The 17,194-nt window shown below is 43.4% G+C and overlaps 1 protein-coding gene across 1 annotated transcript; it reads right to left on the bottom strand.

Moving 5' to 3' along the window:
• Positions 1–3,056: 3,056 nt before the first annotated feature.
• Positions 3,057–16,326, bottom strand: LOC105915339 (P2Y purinoceptor 13). Its single transcript, XM_036131453.1, has 3 exons — positions 16,206–16,326; positions 15,866–16,125; positions 3,057–4,149 (listed from the first exon to the last, which is right to left on the bottom strand). Exons 1-3 carry the CDS (start codon positions 16,314–16,316, stop codon positions 3,432–3,434), a joined length of 1,089 nt encoding a protein of 362 aa, XP_035987346.1. The 5' UTR covers positions 16,317–16,326; the 3' UTR covers positions 3,057–3,431.
• Positions 16,327–17,194: the final 868 nt, after the last annotated feature.

Below are 17,194 nucleotides of genomic sequence, written 5' to 3'. Positions count from 1 at the left end.
CATTAATTTGAAGGATGCAGACTTCCTAGATCTCTGTTTGGCAGCAGGAGCATCTAAAACTAAATTAAAATCAATCTTTACATCTGAGGAAATGTTTCTTCTTAACAGATTTGTGGTCATTAAAGCCTCCATGTTTAGTATCAGCTAGTGAAACACCAGCTAAAGGTCTTTATAACTTTGCTTTATGTGTCGGAACTTAAATACTATTAAACAATCTAAATTTACTGGTTTCAATAAAACAAATGGGTCCAACAAGCGTCTTTGCATTTCATGTAGACAGAACGTGAACATTGATCAGGCAGTTAGTTTGGTTATTTTCTTAATGTAACGTGAATGTAAGCGCTGGAAAACAGGTACAGGTGCTGGGAGAACGCTAAAACCAAACGACCAATCACTGACAAGCTTTGACCACGAAACGTTTGCCGTAAAGTTTATTTCAGCACACATTAAAGCAGACTAATATTCTAGCAGTAGCCCCTAAAGCAATATTAGGGAAACTTCCTGTAGAACTTCCTGTTTTTATGGTGAACAGATCTGCATCTTGCAGTTGGCTCTCAGGCTGAATGTCCAGATCTGGGCGTGGTGGCTGATGTTCTCAATGTTCTCCAGATCCTCCTTAGAACCCTGACCAGACTCAGGAGCTGCTGGTTCTCCCTGAAGGCCTCTGACGGGTCCGTGGACCTCACCATGGTCCGCTCTCACTGCAGCCGTCAGGAGCACCAAACCAGACGCCATGTTCTCATCAGCACCTGATTTAAGTCATTCTGTCAGGGAAGAAATGTGGAGGTGTCCTAATTTAAAAATGTCAATTATAATTTTAATAAAGTTTCCTTCAGTTTAATTGTTTGGTTACACTATGATTTTTTTTCGTATTGTAGAAATTTACATGAATGCTCCACATGTCTAAACTTGTTACACGTGTCTGAAGACATTATTTATTTATGTTCCATACATGTTCCTCTTAATTTTCATAAACATGGAAAAGAACCATCCTCTCTCCATCTGCACCGCTCATATTATCACAATTAAAAACATTTTATTGACAGATTAGGGGTCGGCAACCTTTACAACCCGAGGAGCCATTTTTGCCTTTGGTCCAGCTAATAAGAATTTGTTTACAACCACAAAAACCTGATTACAAGTTTTTACAATATTTACTGCAAGAAATATGTTTAGATTTTTAAATAAAAGAGAAAAACTATTTTATAAGCTTATTAAATAAAGCATTGGATTCTTACAAACGTTGCAAAAAGGGAACTAAAAGTAAAATCTTCTTGAAATGACTGTGTTTGTCCTTGATTTGAGCAGCAAGTTGAAATGATCTCCTAGTGGAAATAGATTTTTGCCCTTAAAATAAGATCAACTCATCTCCATCATCTAATTTAAAGTGCAGATATCTAATTATCTTGTATTAAGGGTCAAAATACACATTCCTTTGGCAGATAATCTTATTTACCTGTTAAGTCTGAAGATAAATGCCCTCATTTAAAGAAAATATCATCTACTTTTAGTTCCCTTTTTGCAGCAAAAGAGAATTAATACATTTTCTTTAATGCAACATTCAAGTTTTGGTTCATAGAAACGACACTATAAACAGACGTAATATCAACCAGAAGACCAAAAACAATGTACACTACAGAAAATATTTCTTACATTATTGGTGTCAAAAAACAGCATTAATTTATTACCTATAGATTTTAAAACATTGCTCCATCCTTATCATATTTAGCAGAAGTAATTAGGAGCCACAGTGGTGGACTGGAGAGCCAGCGGTCGTTGGCCTGAGGCCTTCATCCACGCTGGATAATTAGGACTCTGGAGTCGCTAACGAGCCGCTGCCTTGTTACAGTTTTGCTTTATAACTGATTTATGGAAAATATGGACACTTTTTAAACAGGTTCAGCATTTCAACATGTGTGTATTTTTTAACCTTTAAACAAAAGTTAATCAAAAACTGGATAAAAATCATAGTTTATTTTATTAACAGTCAAAAAGACACAAAGACACAAAGAGACATTCCTGACCTAATTGTTCAGGGAACTGGGCTACATGTAACTTCCCTATAATACGTGTTTATTACTTCCCTTCAGCTGAAACGTTTGTGTAAAATCCTCTGAAAATATCACTGATGAACAGAAACATTGTTCATGTGGAAAGGTAACAGGACTTCATTTATTGCACGTAGATATAAGTATTTACAGACGTTGACCCTCAGGCCTCCCATCAGTGCGGGGGGGGGGGGGGGGGGGGGGGGTCAGTCTGTCATGAATCCTGACAGACTGACAGCAAACACCGCAGCGTCCAACCTGAAAACCGTTTCCTGCTGAGCCGAACCTTCAGCGCACAAAGTATTCACCCCCAACAGTCAGGGTGGTTTTAATAGTTTCCCCCCAAAAATACAGGAACCATTATTTAAAGAAAGAGATTTTAGTATTTCTCAGCTTGTCTTTGTCTGATATTAACGTTTGATGATCTGAAACATTTAATTTATGGAACAGCTATAAGGGGGTGAATACTTTTTCACAGCCACACATTCAATGCTTATTGTTTAGTCGCCGTCTTGTTTGGATGAACCCATCAGCTGTTGTCGTCTTAGCAGGATTTGACTGATTATGAAGAACTATTCACTGTTACAGGAACTAAACATAAAATTAATGAACTGCACTCATTCATTTTATTTATGGGCGGCAGCGGCTCCACTTCCTGCTGCCTCCGGATATCAGAGCCTCAGCTCTGCTGTCTGGCTCAGCTCTTGTGTTTTTACAGCTAATTTACAAATGTAAGTTAAAGAAATACAGCGTCTGTTATATCAGCTCTAAACACGTATTTGTTGTAAATCTCTGGTTTATTTCTCTGATCTGAATATTTGTGAGCAGCTTTAAGCTAAGCTAACTAGCGTCCACTGAGGAACCTGCTCTCCACATAGAGCTTTTACCACTCAGCATATTTTTTATTTCAGATGAAGATCTGTTCTAAAGCGCCGCTTGGAGGCATCACAGCTGGTGGCTAAGACCAGCAGGCTGACGGTGGCCTTGGGGGGGGGGGGGGGGGGGGGCTGCTGGGGAAAAGCTTCTGGACCTGAAAGAGTTTCACAAAACTAAAATATTCCTACGCACAGCAACCTAAACATGAGCCAAACTGTGGAAGGCTGTAGGTCGTCCCCACGGTGGGCGAGGACACAGATGGTCTGGAGGAGACATCTTCTCAGAAACCCTGGTGCTTATGGACCGGATGGTGAGGACATCCTGTCCTTTGAGTCCGTCCTGCTCAGATGAGGACATAAAAGTTCTGGATGAACTGATAATAAGTGTAAAGCAGAAGGACTGCCGTTACGTTCTGCTGATTTGGTCCAACAGAGACCGTCTAACAAGTCTCCTGCTGTTTCCTCAGCTTCCTGTCTGGATTGGTGTCCTAACAGAGGAGTTCGGCGTCTACAGCACGCTGGACTGCTTGGTCAGAGAGATGACCGACATCTTCCTCATGTTCCTCAGCCACCCGCTGCTGCTCCTCCGCTCGGAGACGTCCGCCTGCGTCGGACTCGGGGCGTCTCTGGACGCCCGCCTCACGCTCATCTGAGCCCGGAACGCCTTGCAGAAGATGAAGTAGATGAGCGGGTCCAAGCAGACGTTCAGGACGGACACCAGGACCGACAGCTCCTTCAGGTAGAAGAACCAGCTCCAGTTGCAGAAGAGACTTTTCTTGAAGGCGTAGGGGAGGCGGATGAGGTGGTAGGGGACGAAGCAGACGCAGAAGACCGTCACCAGCACCAGCATGTTCCGCCGCGACTTGGCCAGCTTCTTGGAGTTGCTGGAGGTGGCCTGACTCCTCTGTGCCAGCGACAGCTTGCGGGAGGTGCTGTAGTAGAAGAAGACGAGGGAGACGAGGACGGCCAGGAAGATGATGGCGGAGCAGCTGTGGATGATTTTGTAGAGCAGGCTCAGCTGCGGGCTGTGCAGGTCGTCACAGCTCACGAACCCGGAGGGACTGCCCTGCTTTAACTTTTGTTCTAATTCCTGGGTGAGGAGGGAGAGGACCACATAGGTGCTGGTCATCGCCAGCAGGAAGCCCCAGGTCAGTACGGAGGTGATGTAAGCAGCTCGAGTCGTCTGGAAGAAGTGATTTCCTAAAGGATGGACGATCTTCATGAACCTGCAGCGAACAAAAAGGTGTCATAAAGTCAGCGACGACATCAAACTGATTCCAGCAGCAGTTATTTTGGTCAAGAAATTTATTTTCCAACCAGCCAGAAATGTTGGCGTTTAAGTAAAGTTATCACATTCAGAGAGTTGTTATGAGATGGTTTAACAGGTTATAGTCAGATCTGTGTTAAAGTTTAATGGAGTCCTAATGTGGATGGTCTTATGTGACCAGCAGCTGTTCATGATTTGGTGGTTCCTAGAGTCTCTAAAAGTAGAATGGGAGGCAGATCCTTTAGCTATCAGGCTCCTCTCCTGTGGAACCAACTCCCAGTTTTGGTCCGTGAGGCAGACACCCCGTCTACTTTTAAGACTAATCTTAAAACTTTCCTTTGTGACAAAGCTTCTAGTCAGAGTGGCTCATGTTACCCTGAGCTACCTCTATAGTTATGCTGCTATAGGCTTAGGCTGCTGGAGGACATCAGGGTCTATTTCTTCTTTTGGGGGGGGGGGGTTTTTGTGGCTCTAGTGGCTTGCTTTTTCTGAAAGTAGGCTGACAGGAAGGTGGGTGGAAGAGGGGGAGAGACATGCGGCAAAGGACCGCAGGTCAGGAAAACTCCCCTTTTAAAGAGGAGTTTTCCTCTCCACTGTCGCTTCATGCATGCTCAGTATGAGGGATTGCTGCAAAGCCATCAACAATGCAGACGACTGTCCACTGTGGCTCTACGCTCTTTCAGGAGGAGTGAATGCTGCTTGGAGAGACTTGATGCAACCTGCTGGGTTTCCTTAGAGAGGAAACTTTCTCACCAACCTGGAGGATCTGATGGAAGCTGACTTTGGAAAGAGACTTGATGATGATGGGATGTGAATTGGAGCTATATAAATAAAATTGAACTGAATTGAATTAAAGGTTTGGTCTGGCTCAGCAGTCCTGAAGGTCTGGCATAAACCTAATTAAATCTACAAAGATCATTCAAGATGTTTTATCTAGAACAATGTCAGCTAAAACAACAAGATAAAGGAAAATATATATAAATTATTCTAAATTGGATTTGAAATGTACATCATTGTTAACAATTAAAGAGATAAACAGTCAAGTTGTTAAAGTTATGTTTGGTGTAAGCAAAAAGTGTAATTACGATCTGATGCCAGCAGGGGGCAGTAGAGCTAAACCAGTTTCATGTTTGAACTTTGGGAAATAAACTCTGACCCGATCTGAGAAGTGCTTTAGTTAACTCAACATCTGTTACATTATTGGTGTCAAAATACCCTTAAATTATTTTAATCACTACAAGGAACGCAAGAAAACATTTTATCCCAGAGAAAGAAAAAGCATAAAAACTAATTTGCTCTTCAAAGTTTCTCATTTTTGCTGTTTATATTTGTAGACCTGAGGCTTGTGTGTATCTCCAGACAAGCTGTGAGGAAACAGAAACAGACGTGAGTTTCATGTCACCTTCGCTCTGCCTGACCCAGGTCCAGAAACCCGGTTGTTCACACTGCGGGTAAATAGACCCTCAGAATAAACGCTCCGCCGGTTTATCCTGCCAGGCTGGTTGCTTGAGCAACTTGAGAGTCTTCATGCAGCGGGGAAGACCCGACTGAGGTCCAGAAGACACCCTGAGGGAAGCCCCTACAGGCCACTGCTGAAGGAGCATGTGTTCTCAGAGCTCTGGATTCAAGAACATCAACAGAAAATTGAGTGGAAGGAAGAAGTGTGGGAGGAAAAGCTGCACCAGGCGTCTGACCTGTGCTCAGGAGAAACAGAACCATAGTCCAATAACCGTGATGGTACCGCTGATGATTGGCCAGCAATCTCCCCTGACCAGAACCCTGTAGAAAACCTCTAGGCTGTTAGAGTGGAACTGCACAATGTAATCGCAATTTTAGGAATCTCACCACAGCATTAAGTAACGGTCAGACGGTTTAATATTTAACATTTGCTCTTTATGTTCAACAAGGATTGATGTCCAACTCAGTTAAAAGCTGTTCTATTAATACTATTCTGATTAATAAAAACTGTTACATTTGTTGGTTTAAATTGTCATTGTTTACAATTATCTTCATCTAGCGACCATTTTTGTTGAATTATGGTTGAAATAAATCATAGTTTTGACTTTGGGAAAATCGTACAGATCTAGTCTGTAGATTAGAGACAGCAGATCCAACAAGTCAGAAAAGCTGAAGGCTGCTAACATCTCATCCAGAATATCTGAGCTGGGGTCCGTTCTTCGTACGTCGCTAACTCAGTTAGCAGGATTTCATTGTTGACGATTTGGCCTGATCTTGGATCGTTTGGTTCTTCGAAAGACATCCTGCACTTGTTGTCATAGCAACATGTGCGCCAGCTTAAACCTGCTCCAGAGCAGGCTTATTTCATGTAAACAAGATTAGATCACAGCTGTATAAGCGGAGGAGATGGGAAGTCTGCCGTAGCCATGTCCATTTTTACGACTGCAACCTGTTGCGGAAGGTGCAAGAATAATTTGCAGAGATTTTCGAATTAATCGCGTATTGCGCAATAGGCAGGATCCTTTAGCGCATTTTCTTGGTGGCTGTTATAAACAGACAAACACATCATTTAACAGTGGCTTTAAAGAGGAAAAAGTGGTGTTGGAGCCATAAATATAAAATATTTAAGTTATTTGTATGATGGTTTGCTTTTTATTTTTATCCTATTCAGTAAGAAGATTTGTTCGGGCCATTTTATTGTGAAGTTTAGTTTTACTTTGAAAGGCTTGCTTCCTGTCGAGCCGTATATTGTATTAGAAAAAACTATGGATGGATTATCTAGACACGGAGCAATACAGTTTTACCGTGTAAACTGTGGATAACTTGGAAAAGGAAAATTTTAATTTTTTATGGATAAAGATTTTTTTATTTTTTGTTAAAATTCCCAGTTTGCACGCGTCCTTTACTTCCAGTGTCTAAGGAATGACACTGAAATTTGGATCTCTTGACATAACAAGTGGCTTTTTAAAATAAAGTATAATAATTAAAGGCTACCATTTTGTAGAATATTCTTGTATTTCACTTTTACTTGTCCCCATGTTCTAGTGGGTCCCGTAGAGGCTCTGATATAAAAGAACAAATAATATCAAATTATTAAAATGCAAAAATTCATACTGTAGAAAGTGATAGAAACATCTACCATGGACAGTATTTATGCATTAATTTGTCTGCTACTTTTTGCCAGCCCTCTCTGCTGGCTTTAACAGATTTTTAGGTGTTTTAATTAATGACTCAAATTCGGCATAACCTTCCATTAAAGCTCTTGTTCTGCTGGGAGAAAAACTGTGGGCGTTCTTTGTTCATGCTGAACAGCCAATAGCAGCATTGCTGATCATTGTTTCTACTATCGATACATTTCCCCTTTTAAACAAACGCATGAACGCGCAGTTGTCTCAGATAACTCAATCCAGCCATACTAATCATAAACAACAGGTGTGTTTGAAGAACCCAATTAGCCGGATCAGGATTAGCCGGATGAAATCATCTTGGATGTGTCATTTGATCTCGGATGTTTTAAGCAACGAACGAAGAACGGACCCCAGGAGGTACATCCTCTGAAGCAGAACATTTTCCTCCCTGACCATATGGACCCTCTGCTGAAGCCGGGTTCCCCTCTGGCCACCACCTGGAGAACATCTCCAGGATTAAAGGACTAATGTCTCAGCAGGATCTGGAGAAACTAATCCATGTTTATCTTTAGTAGAACTGATCACTGAGAACATGGACCCGATTCTGAAGTCCTCACTAAGACTAAGAACGTAGAGAACATGGACCCGGTTCTAAAGTCCTCACTAAGACTAAGAACGTAGAGAACATGGACCCGGTTCTGAAGTCCTCACTAAGACTAAGAACGTAGAGAACATGGACCCGGTTCTGAAGTCCTCACTAAGACTAAGAACGTAGAGAACATGGACCCGGTTCTGAAGTCCTTCCACTAAGACTAAGAATGTAGAGAACATGGACTCGGTTCTAAAGTCCTCACTAAGACTAAGAACGTAGAGAACATGGACCCGGTTCTGAAGTCCTCACTAAGACTAAGAACGTAGAGAACATGGACCCGGTTCTGAAGTCCTTCCACTAAGACTAAGAACGTAGAGAACATGGACCCGGTTCTGAAGTCCTCACTAAGACTAAGAACGTAGAGAACATGGACCCGGTTCTGAAGTCCTCACTAAGACTAAGAACGTAGAGAACATGGACCCGGTTCTGAAGTCCTCACTAAGACTAAGAACGTAGAGAACATGGACCCGGTTCTGAAGTCCTCACTAAGACTAAGAACGTAGAGAACATGGATCCGGTTCTGAAGTCCTCACTAAGACTAAGAACGTAGAGAACATGGACCCGGTTCTGAAGTCCTCACTAAGACTAAGAACGTAGAGAACATGGACCCGGTTCTGAAGTCCTCACTAAGACTAAGAACGTAGAGAACATGGATCCGGTTCTGAAGTCCTTCCACTAAGACTAAGAACGTAGAGAACATGGACCCGGTTCTGAAGTCCTTCCACTAAGACTAAGAATGTAGAGAACATGGACCCGGTTCTAAAGTCCTCACTAAGACTAAGAACGTAGAGAACATGGACCCGGTTCTGAAGTCCTCACTAAGACTAAGAACGTAGAGAACATGGACCCGGTTCTGAAGTCCTTCCACTAAGACTAAGAACGTAGAGAACATGGACCCGGTTCTGAAGTCCTCACTAAGACTAAGAACGTAGAGAACATGGACCCGGTTCTGAAGTCCTTCCACTAAGACTAAGAACGTAGAGAACATGGACCCGGTTCTGAAGTCCTCACTAAGACTAAGAACGTAGAGAACATGGACCCGGTTCTGAAGTCCTCACTAAGACTAAGAACGTAGAGAACATGGACCCGGTTCTGAAGTCCTCACTAAGACTAAGAACGTAGAGAACATGGACCCGGTTCTGAAGTCCTCACTAAGACTAAGAACGTAGAGAACATGGACCCGGTTCTGAAGTCCTCACTAAGACTAAGAACGTAGAGAACATGGACCCGGTTCTGAAGTCCTCACTAAGCTATCTATGGTAGGTGAAGCTCATGCTGTCAACAAATGTTATTTCTGACAACATGAACGTCATTCCTTGACTTTAGGATTCTTGATTTGCCTTAATTTGTAGCTCAGACTGATGATGAGTGAAAAATGAGCTGAAGGAAAAACGTTCAGGAGTTTTAAGGCAACAGGAACGCCTGCTGGCTCAGGAAGTCAAACTGCTGAGTGATCTATTCGTCTGCATGAAGGCGTTAACCATTATCTGTGTTTGCAGACCTTTGTGAAATGTTGTCACCACTGAAACGTCAGACTGCAGGAAGTTAGTGAGCGTCTTCACCTTCAAGAAACCACATCCTGAATCTTTCGCTGTGAGACTCTCGTGTCACGTCGTTCACACAAAGACCTCGTCTCTGTGGGGCGAGTGAAAAGGTCCGGACAGGTGACATGAGAGGTCAGGTGAGCCTGCAGCGCCGCAGGGCCACGCCCACAGGTAGAAAACCACACAGACAGCAGACAGGTGAGATCAGAACCTGCTGTAAAGGAATGTCTGAGGTTCTGTTTTCATGTTTTCACCTTCATCACTTGTTGCTCTGCCAGCGATCAGATAAAAAATCAACTTGTGAAAACAGGAACCCAAAAATGTCCCCGTTTGATTTGTGGGTCGGTCCCTGTCCAGATGTGCTGATCCGTTTGTTCTCTGAACTGTAACCAGGCTGGGTCCTGCTCCTGAACGGTGCCGCTGTCTGATGGGTTCTACTGGTTCTGCTAGGGTCAGGGCCATGTACGGGACAAGACTCAACAGCAGTTCACACGCACTTCTTATTTGGACTTAAATTCTGATGGCTTGTTTTTAACCAGAACCAGAACCAGACATGGAGAGGCAGCATTTAGTTCCTATGCCCCACTGATCTGGAACAAACTCCCAGAAAACTGTAAATCAGACTGAAATCCTCCTGTTTTCAGCCATAATAACAGGAACAGATGTTTTCACCTGAAATAATTTAATGTTTGGTGCTGGTCTCACAATCAGCACCAAACAGGTGTGCCTTCTTCATAGAAGGTACACCTGGTCTGATGTTCTGTTAGCTGTGACATCATCAGGGGAGGCAGATCATCCTCTATTACCATCTAACATAGAAAGTACTCCTGGGTCAATGTGAGCTTCTGTGCTTTCTGTGTCTCTGCTCTGTCTTCTCTAACATAGAAAGTACTCCTGGGTCAATGTGAGCTTCTGTGCTTTCTGTGTCTCTGCTCTGTCTTCTCTAACATAGAAAGTACTCCTGGGTCAATGTGAGCTTCTGTGCTTTCTGTGTCTCTGCTCTGTCTTCTCTAAGCCCCAGTGGGTGGAGGCAGATGAGCGTTCACACTGAGCCTGGTTCTGGTTCTGCTGGAGGTTCTCCTCCCTGTTAAAGGGGAGTTTTCCTCTCCACTGTCGCTTCATGCATGCTCAGTATGAGGGATTGCTGCAAAGCCATCAACAATGCAGACGACTGTCCACTGTGGCTCTACGCTCTTTCAGGAGGAGTGAATGCTGCTTGGAGAGACTTGATGCAATCAACTGGACATTTTTGACCAATCTGTATAATATGATTGAATTTGATTTTGTAAAGTGCCTCGAGATGACATGTTTCATGAATTGGCGCTATATAAATAAAATTGAATTGAATTGATTCATGATACTCCGATATGGTAGGTGGTGGTATAAACCTAAAAGGCAATCTGCCATCAAAGAAGAAGAAGAAGACTGGGAAACCCTTTGTTTGTCGTCACTTTGCCTCGTGCTGTGATGGTATGTTAGCTCTAGCCTGCTCTGCAAATATTAGACTGAATATTGTAGTTTTACAATTAAATGTACCTCTTTTGTATCACAGACTGAGACTCAGAGCTAAGCTGAACGGTGAGCATCACGTTGTTTAAATCCAGATCTGTGAGCTGCGATAAACAGCGGTTGGCCTAAGGAGAAGGAGCGCGGTGATTTTCCTGAAAAAACGCAGAAGCCAGAACACTTCCGCTGCAGTTGTTCATAATGCCGGTCTGTCTCCACGCTGATCATTCTAGGACGTTGTGACGGATGTTTCCGTTAATTTTCAGGTCCCAGCTGGACGTATAGTTGCTACAGTGGTGCCTAGACTAAATAGTTTAACTGATTCTGAGTTAGAGCTCATTATTTAAATTGATAGTATGTCAAATCAACTTCCCCCATTAAAATACAATAAGATAAATGTACTTAAATTGTATAAAACACAATACACTAGAATGTACTGAAATAAATGGATTTTATTAAACTACAGTACAGCTCAGACTGCGTTAAGATGCTGATGGAGACCAAGGGCTGAATTGAATAATTCTATAATCCGTAATCTTATTGAAGGATTTTTGCTTTTTCCGCCATAATTTAGAGGTTTTCAGGAAAATCTCCTTTTCAGAGTCTGAATTACTTTTGCCAGCTGTGGTTAAATAGCGCCGTTTGCACTTACTTGCAACTTTCTCTGCAGGTTTCTTTTCAATTTTAAAGTTTCTCCCTTTCCCAATGTCTCCTTTGTTTCTCTTATAAAGTTAAACGCCTCGTCCCCATCACCAGGCTACTTAATGCAGCGTTCACTATGGCGCCCACTAGTGGTGAGACGTCTGAAGCTCGTTAGCTTAATTGTAGCTCTTAGTTAAAAGCAAAAAACTGTCTGAGAGACGGCTCTTATTTCAAAATACATGTTAGCTAGGACACTCGTAAGTGAATGTACCGCTGCCCTTGGTAAAGAAATGTATTCCAGTCCCCCCTGGCTCCTATATTTTTATTGCTAAATTATCCGTAAACCTCCCCTGGTTGTGATCAACATGGGATTTTCTGGAGCTGTAAAAGTAAACCCCCATGAAGAACGATTGTGACTAAAAATGTAAATAAAATAAAAAAAATACTTATCCATTGAGCACATTAGCTATACATGCAAAACCTCACATTTAGACCCACACACATGTTTTTCAACACAAAGGCTGCGTCATCACTGCTTCACATTCTACAGTAAGAAGGAAACTAAGAAAGTGGGATGTTCTGCAAGAAAAGCAGAAGAGCATGAATCAATGGAAGAACAAAAACTAATAACAAGGGTGTTTCCTGCTGAACGAGGAAGATTTCACTGTGAAAGTGGAAAACTTTCAGCTTTATGATCTGAAATTAAGTTCATTAACTTCAGGTTTTCAGTTGGAGACGGATGTGCTATTATTGTCTGTGGTTACATCTATTTCTGCACTGCTAATTTGCATTGCAAATGTTTTTTATATCTGTAAAAATGTATTTATGTTTGCACAGCTTTGGCCTTGTGAACACAAATGGCATGATCACATATTTGGGGTGAATGAAATCAAGCAATTTGTGTCCAGTTTGCCTTGTTTGTGTCATTCCCTCACATTCAAAATGCTCTTGTGTATTCCTTACAATTTCTACGTGTAATGTTTGTTTTGTGGAACCATATTGACTTGGCTTAATGTTTTAGCATTTTATAACTTTTATAACTAATATAAATATTATAACTAAATGTTTTATTTTGTTTATAACAAAATTCACACACCCAGGCTGAGAATATCCCCAATATGTGATGGAAGAAAAGTTTCACAATTTTTTAGCAAACAAACAAAAATAACATAGAGACTTAAAACTTGAAACAACTGGTAATTAGGACTTAAAATGTATGAAGATAATTGTGTGTAAAGCATTAATCTTAAATGTATAGTGGACGATCTTCGGCTTCCAGTTGCAGGAGCATCATCTAATCTACTGGTTGTCCCACATGCCTATCGTGATGACACCTAACGCCAGTGTGCTCGTTCCTTGTTAGTTTCCTCTTGCTGCGCACTTTTAATGTTTATGTATCCGGTTAGCTTAGCGGTTAGCTTAGCGGTTAGCTTAGCGGCTAGCTTAGCGGCTAGCATCGTGTTAGCCGTTCATTGTAGCTCGGCTGCTCTCACCGCAGACTTTGAACATGGCTGAGAGTTAAGAAGCAAACTGTGTTCATGTTTATGAGAAGAAGAGGAAGGCCTCAGAAGACCAGGGAGGATTTGGGAGATCTTTTTCACGCGATCTCTCTGAGGAGCAGAAGAGGAATGAAAGGACCGGCAGTAGATGCAGAGAAAGTAGCATCTACTTGTGCCTTTTTTACCTCAGAGTTCATGGTTCACTGCAACTTACAGTGAAGGATAACACCGAGCTACTCATACGATGTAATTTTATCCACATCTGCCCCTGAGATCTGCAGCAGAGATGTGTTTGTGCTGCTAAAATTAACCACCATTTCCTTGGTCTGCTAATGCTAGCAGCGTGGTACATACTCACACATACATACATGCAGTAGCGGTTTGTGGCATGGGCAAACCAGGCAGCCGACCAGGGCTGCATGGGGGGGACAGCGGCCTGAGTGCTTAAAAAAATGAAAGAAAGGAAAAACCATCTGCGGTGCAAAAGCAGTTTTCGATTGTCTGTATAATATCACTGTGTGGTGAATTGGCATCTTCTCACTGTTTGCTGGGAGAAGATGCATCCGCAGCGTCGACGCTGAAAGCACAGAGACGGACCGGCTGTAGGCTTAATGAGACGAGGGAAAGCCATGGGGGGGGGGGGGGGGGGGGGGCTCTACAGTGCAATGTTTTACCAGAATTAGTGGATAAAGTAAGTCACACCCTGACTACAGGCCTATTATTCCTGCACATGTTTCTGAAATGTGAAATGGCTTCTAGAGCAAGTGATGCAAAGTGATTAGAAGGTCACACAGGTAAACTGCTTTAGTCTTGACTTCTGGTTGTGAGTGATGGTGGTGGGTGTGTGTGGGGGGGGGGGGGAAATAATAAGAGGAGAAACAGATAAATGTACGCAAGTATGTTGCCTCTGCATGACGGTGGACCCTGTGAGCTGCCTCCTGGCTTTCTAACCCGTAGGAATGAGAGTGATGGAAGACGTTGTCTCCACCAGTGGGTTAATAAGACTCTAGTTAGTGGGGAAACTATGGCAAGAAGTTGGCCGGTATTCAAAGAAGAACAATAGCCGCTTTTGCTTTGGCTGCAAATTGTTTTCCAAGAGGAACTAAACAGTTCAGGAATGGCAGACTGGAAACATGCGAAAACAGTCCAGAACGCCTCAGCTGTGGAAAACGTGGAAGGACCAGGCAGTGCGGTTAAGAAGTGGGGAAACCATTGAAAAGCAGGAGACGCCTCTTTTGGAGGCTGGGAGGGTTAGATAGAGCAGTGCTGACACGTCTCACCACTTTGAACAATCCCTGGCAAATATGGCTCTGAGTGGACACACGGAAACACTCTTCACTCCATCAAATGGTCATTTTCTCAAAGCGGTCGACCTTATGGCCAGGGCTGATCACCCTGACCGTGTCGAAAGAGGAACTGCAAGTCACAACAACCGCTGGACTGCACCCCAGATGTAAGCCACAGTTGGCAGCGGCCATTAGAGTGGAGTCACTGATGGAGAAGCCCAATATCAGGGAACTTTTTATGGCATTTATGGAAGCAGAGGAGTCCACAGCACAGCACTTGGCCTCCATGATCCTGTCGAGACTTCTGGAGTTGGGAATTCCCAACTTCTCATGTTGGACAAACATGAGGGAGTTCAAGCCAGGCTCCTAGAAAAGAATCCCAGAGCGGTTTTTGTACCATGTGGGGCTCATACACCGGATTTGGTTGGATGTGATGCTGCTAAGGGATCTGTTGATGCTGCAAGCTACTTTGGAGTCCTGTCAGAACTTTTCTCGTTGTCTTCAGCCTGCACCCAAAGACGGGCCGTACCAAAGAGCCACGCGAGCCTCAGCTTGAGGATGTGGGCAGAAACGAGGTGGGAGAGCAACGTCAAAGCGTTGAGCCCATCAGGTACCAGGGGGCTTTAATGGAGGTGAGAGACAGCACCAAAGACCGCTGAGGCTCAGTGTGAGGAGGTCGTAGCGCTTCAACATCTGCTCACTATCTGCTTTACAGCCTGTCAGCAAACTCATGCAGTCTCCAAGCATGCATGTAGACCTGGTTCTGAGTCTTTAGCAGAGGACAGAGCAAGGTCTCCAGGCTACAGAGCAAGTGGCTTTGCTGCTGCCTAGATGGCAGCAGACGTGTGAAGAAATGAGAATGAAGGATGTTTGGAAACAAGTCTGAGGTCTACAAAGCAGGAACCACATGACAAGCCTTTCAGCAAAGCTGGAGACTGAATTCTTCAGTGTTGTCATCGATGCAGCCATGTCAGCCATCAAGGGCAGGTTTTCATTGATGGAGAATGTGGGAAACAAATTCAGTGTTTTGACAAATTTCCTTGCAGATGAGTAGCTGGAAGAGGAATGTAAACTCGTCACACGACAGTGCAGCCTGTGCAGGAATTCAAGACCTGCCATCAAAAAAACTTGAGCTTATCACTTTTTTGCCTGATAAGGATCTTTGTGAGATCTGCTCCAACTTCTGGGCCGCTCTCAGGATAGCGCTCACTTTGCCAGCCACTGTGGCTCAAGCAGAGACACTGATCTCGCCCGGGGAGTAACTCCGTGTAGAGCCGCCACTGCATGCATGTATGCATGCAGGCTTATACCACACATGGTATGATGCTGCGTCCGGACCAAAGGCCTTCTGAGCATCAAGGTTTACATGCAGTCTTTAAATGAAGTCACTATGAGATACTTTCAGTTAAACGTTTGTGGTTGATGAGGTGTGACTGGTCCAGGTACCAGCTCAGTCCTACCTGTTGGCAGCAATGTAGCCCATGAACAGGATGCTGGCGTACATGTTGAGATAAAAGGCCGAGGCGCCGAAGTTGCAGTAGACCTGTCGGATGACGCTGGAGTTGGTGGCGAAGTTCATGATGCGCAGCGGGAGGCAGAGGCTGATCAGGAAGTCGGAGGCTGCCAGGTTCTTCAGGTAGATGGTGACGCTGCTGGATGCCTGATGCTGAGCCACACAGAAGTAAACCCTCAACGTGAAGCCGTTCAAGACCAGACCCACCTGAGGAGGACAAAGGGACAGCAACTGAGTCCGGCTAAACGCGTCCACACCAGCAAACGGTTGCGCTCACAAGTGCTCACCAGAAACATGAGGCTGTAGATGATGATGAAGAACGTGTTGGCCGCTCTGTGATTTGGTTCACAGGAGGTGGAATTATAGCCGTTCATCGTTTCTGGTGTGCTGGATGACATGGCAGGACCGATTTCTTCAAAATTAAGGATAGATCTGTTAGAATCTGAGAGGGTGAAGCTCAGAGAGAGCGGTCGCTGCAAAGTTAGAGACTCGTTGCAGTCTGCTGTCCACTGTCACCACATGCTTGTTCAGGAGGAAGGATTACTGCAAAGTCAGAGAACAATTTACCAGAGGGCCAAACAAACTGAACTAGACACCAGGTTCTGCAATAATAAGGATCGGACTGGAACGGAACGAATAAGCTTTAACTCTTCCAGCATGACTGGATTGAACCACCCAAACGTTTCTGGATAAAAATAAGATTTATTTGCCTTCTAAAGCGCTTTGAGGGGAGATTTGTGGTGAACTTGGACTTCCCCAGCTTCCCTGGTCGATAAAGGTCAGAGTTTCAGTTAGAAAAATCGAGCTCATGTAACGCAGCATTATGTTATAAATTCAGACGGCTAAGCGTAATAAAACGCAGATAAGGTTATTTTCTGCATATTCGTGGGTTACGCCGGTAATTCACAGTACTTGTTATACACACTAACCTGATGAAGATCGGCCAAAAATAACCAAATGTTTGGCATTTATTGAACAGTATCAAAAGTTTTCGTGTTTAGGATCCGCAGCATAACAGTTATCAAATGTACATTAAGTAGGATGACCACAAAGACTGGTTTGTGATCATTTATTGCATAATTTGTCACATTATTACAGTATTGTTTGTGAAAAAATGCCAACCACCATAAAATTTTGTAATAACTACCACAAAATGTAAGGTTATTACATAACACAGCAGAAACTATTACAAAATGACTTCACGGATTTTATTACATTTTGCAGCGATTAATGCAAAATGCGTTTTTAGTGACGTTTTAGTAAATCCGACTCTGGA

The sequence above is a fragment of the Fundulus heteroclitus genome, unplaced genomic scaffold (assembly GCF_011125445.2).
Source record: "Fundulus heteroclitus isolate FHET01 unplaced genomic scaffold, MU-UCD_Fhet_4.1 scaffold_44, whole genome shotgun sequence".
NCBI classification, from domain to species: domain Eukaryota; kingdom Metazoa; phylum Chordata; class Actinopteri; order Cyprinodontiformes; family Fundulidae; genus Fundulus; species Fundulus heteroclitus.
This window is presented reverse-complemented; position numbering and strand designations above follow the sequence as displayed.

Excerpts from the sequence above, each read along its gene's own strand:
- LOC105915339 (XM_036131453.1), bottom strand. The coding sequence starts at position 16,316 with ATGTCATCCAGCACACCAGAAACGATGAACGGCTATAATTCCACCTCC. Across the intron at positions 16,126-16,205 it reads TCTACAGCCTCATGTTTCTG|GTGGGTCTGGTCTTGAACGG; the intron begins GTGAGCACTTGT and ends TGTCCTCCTCAG. Across the intron at positions 4,150-15,865 it reads GGCTACATTGCTGCCAACAG|GTTCATGAAGATCGTCCATC; the intron begins GTAGGACTGAGC and ends TGTTCGCTGCAG.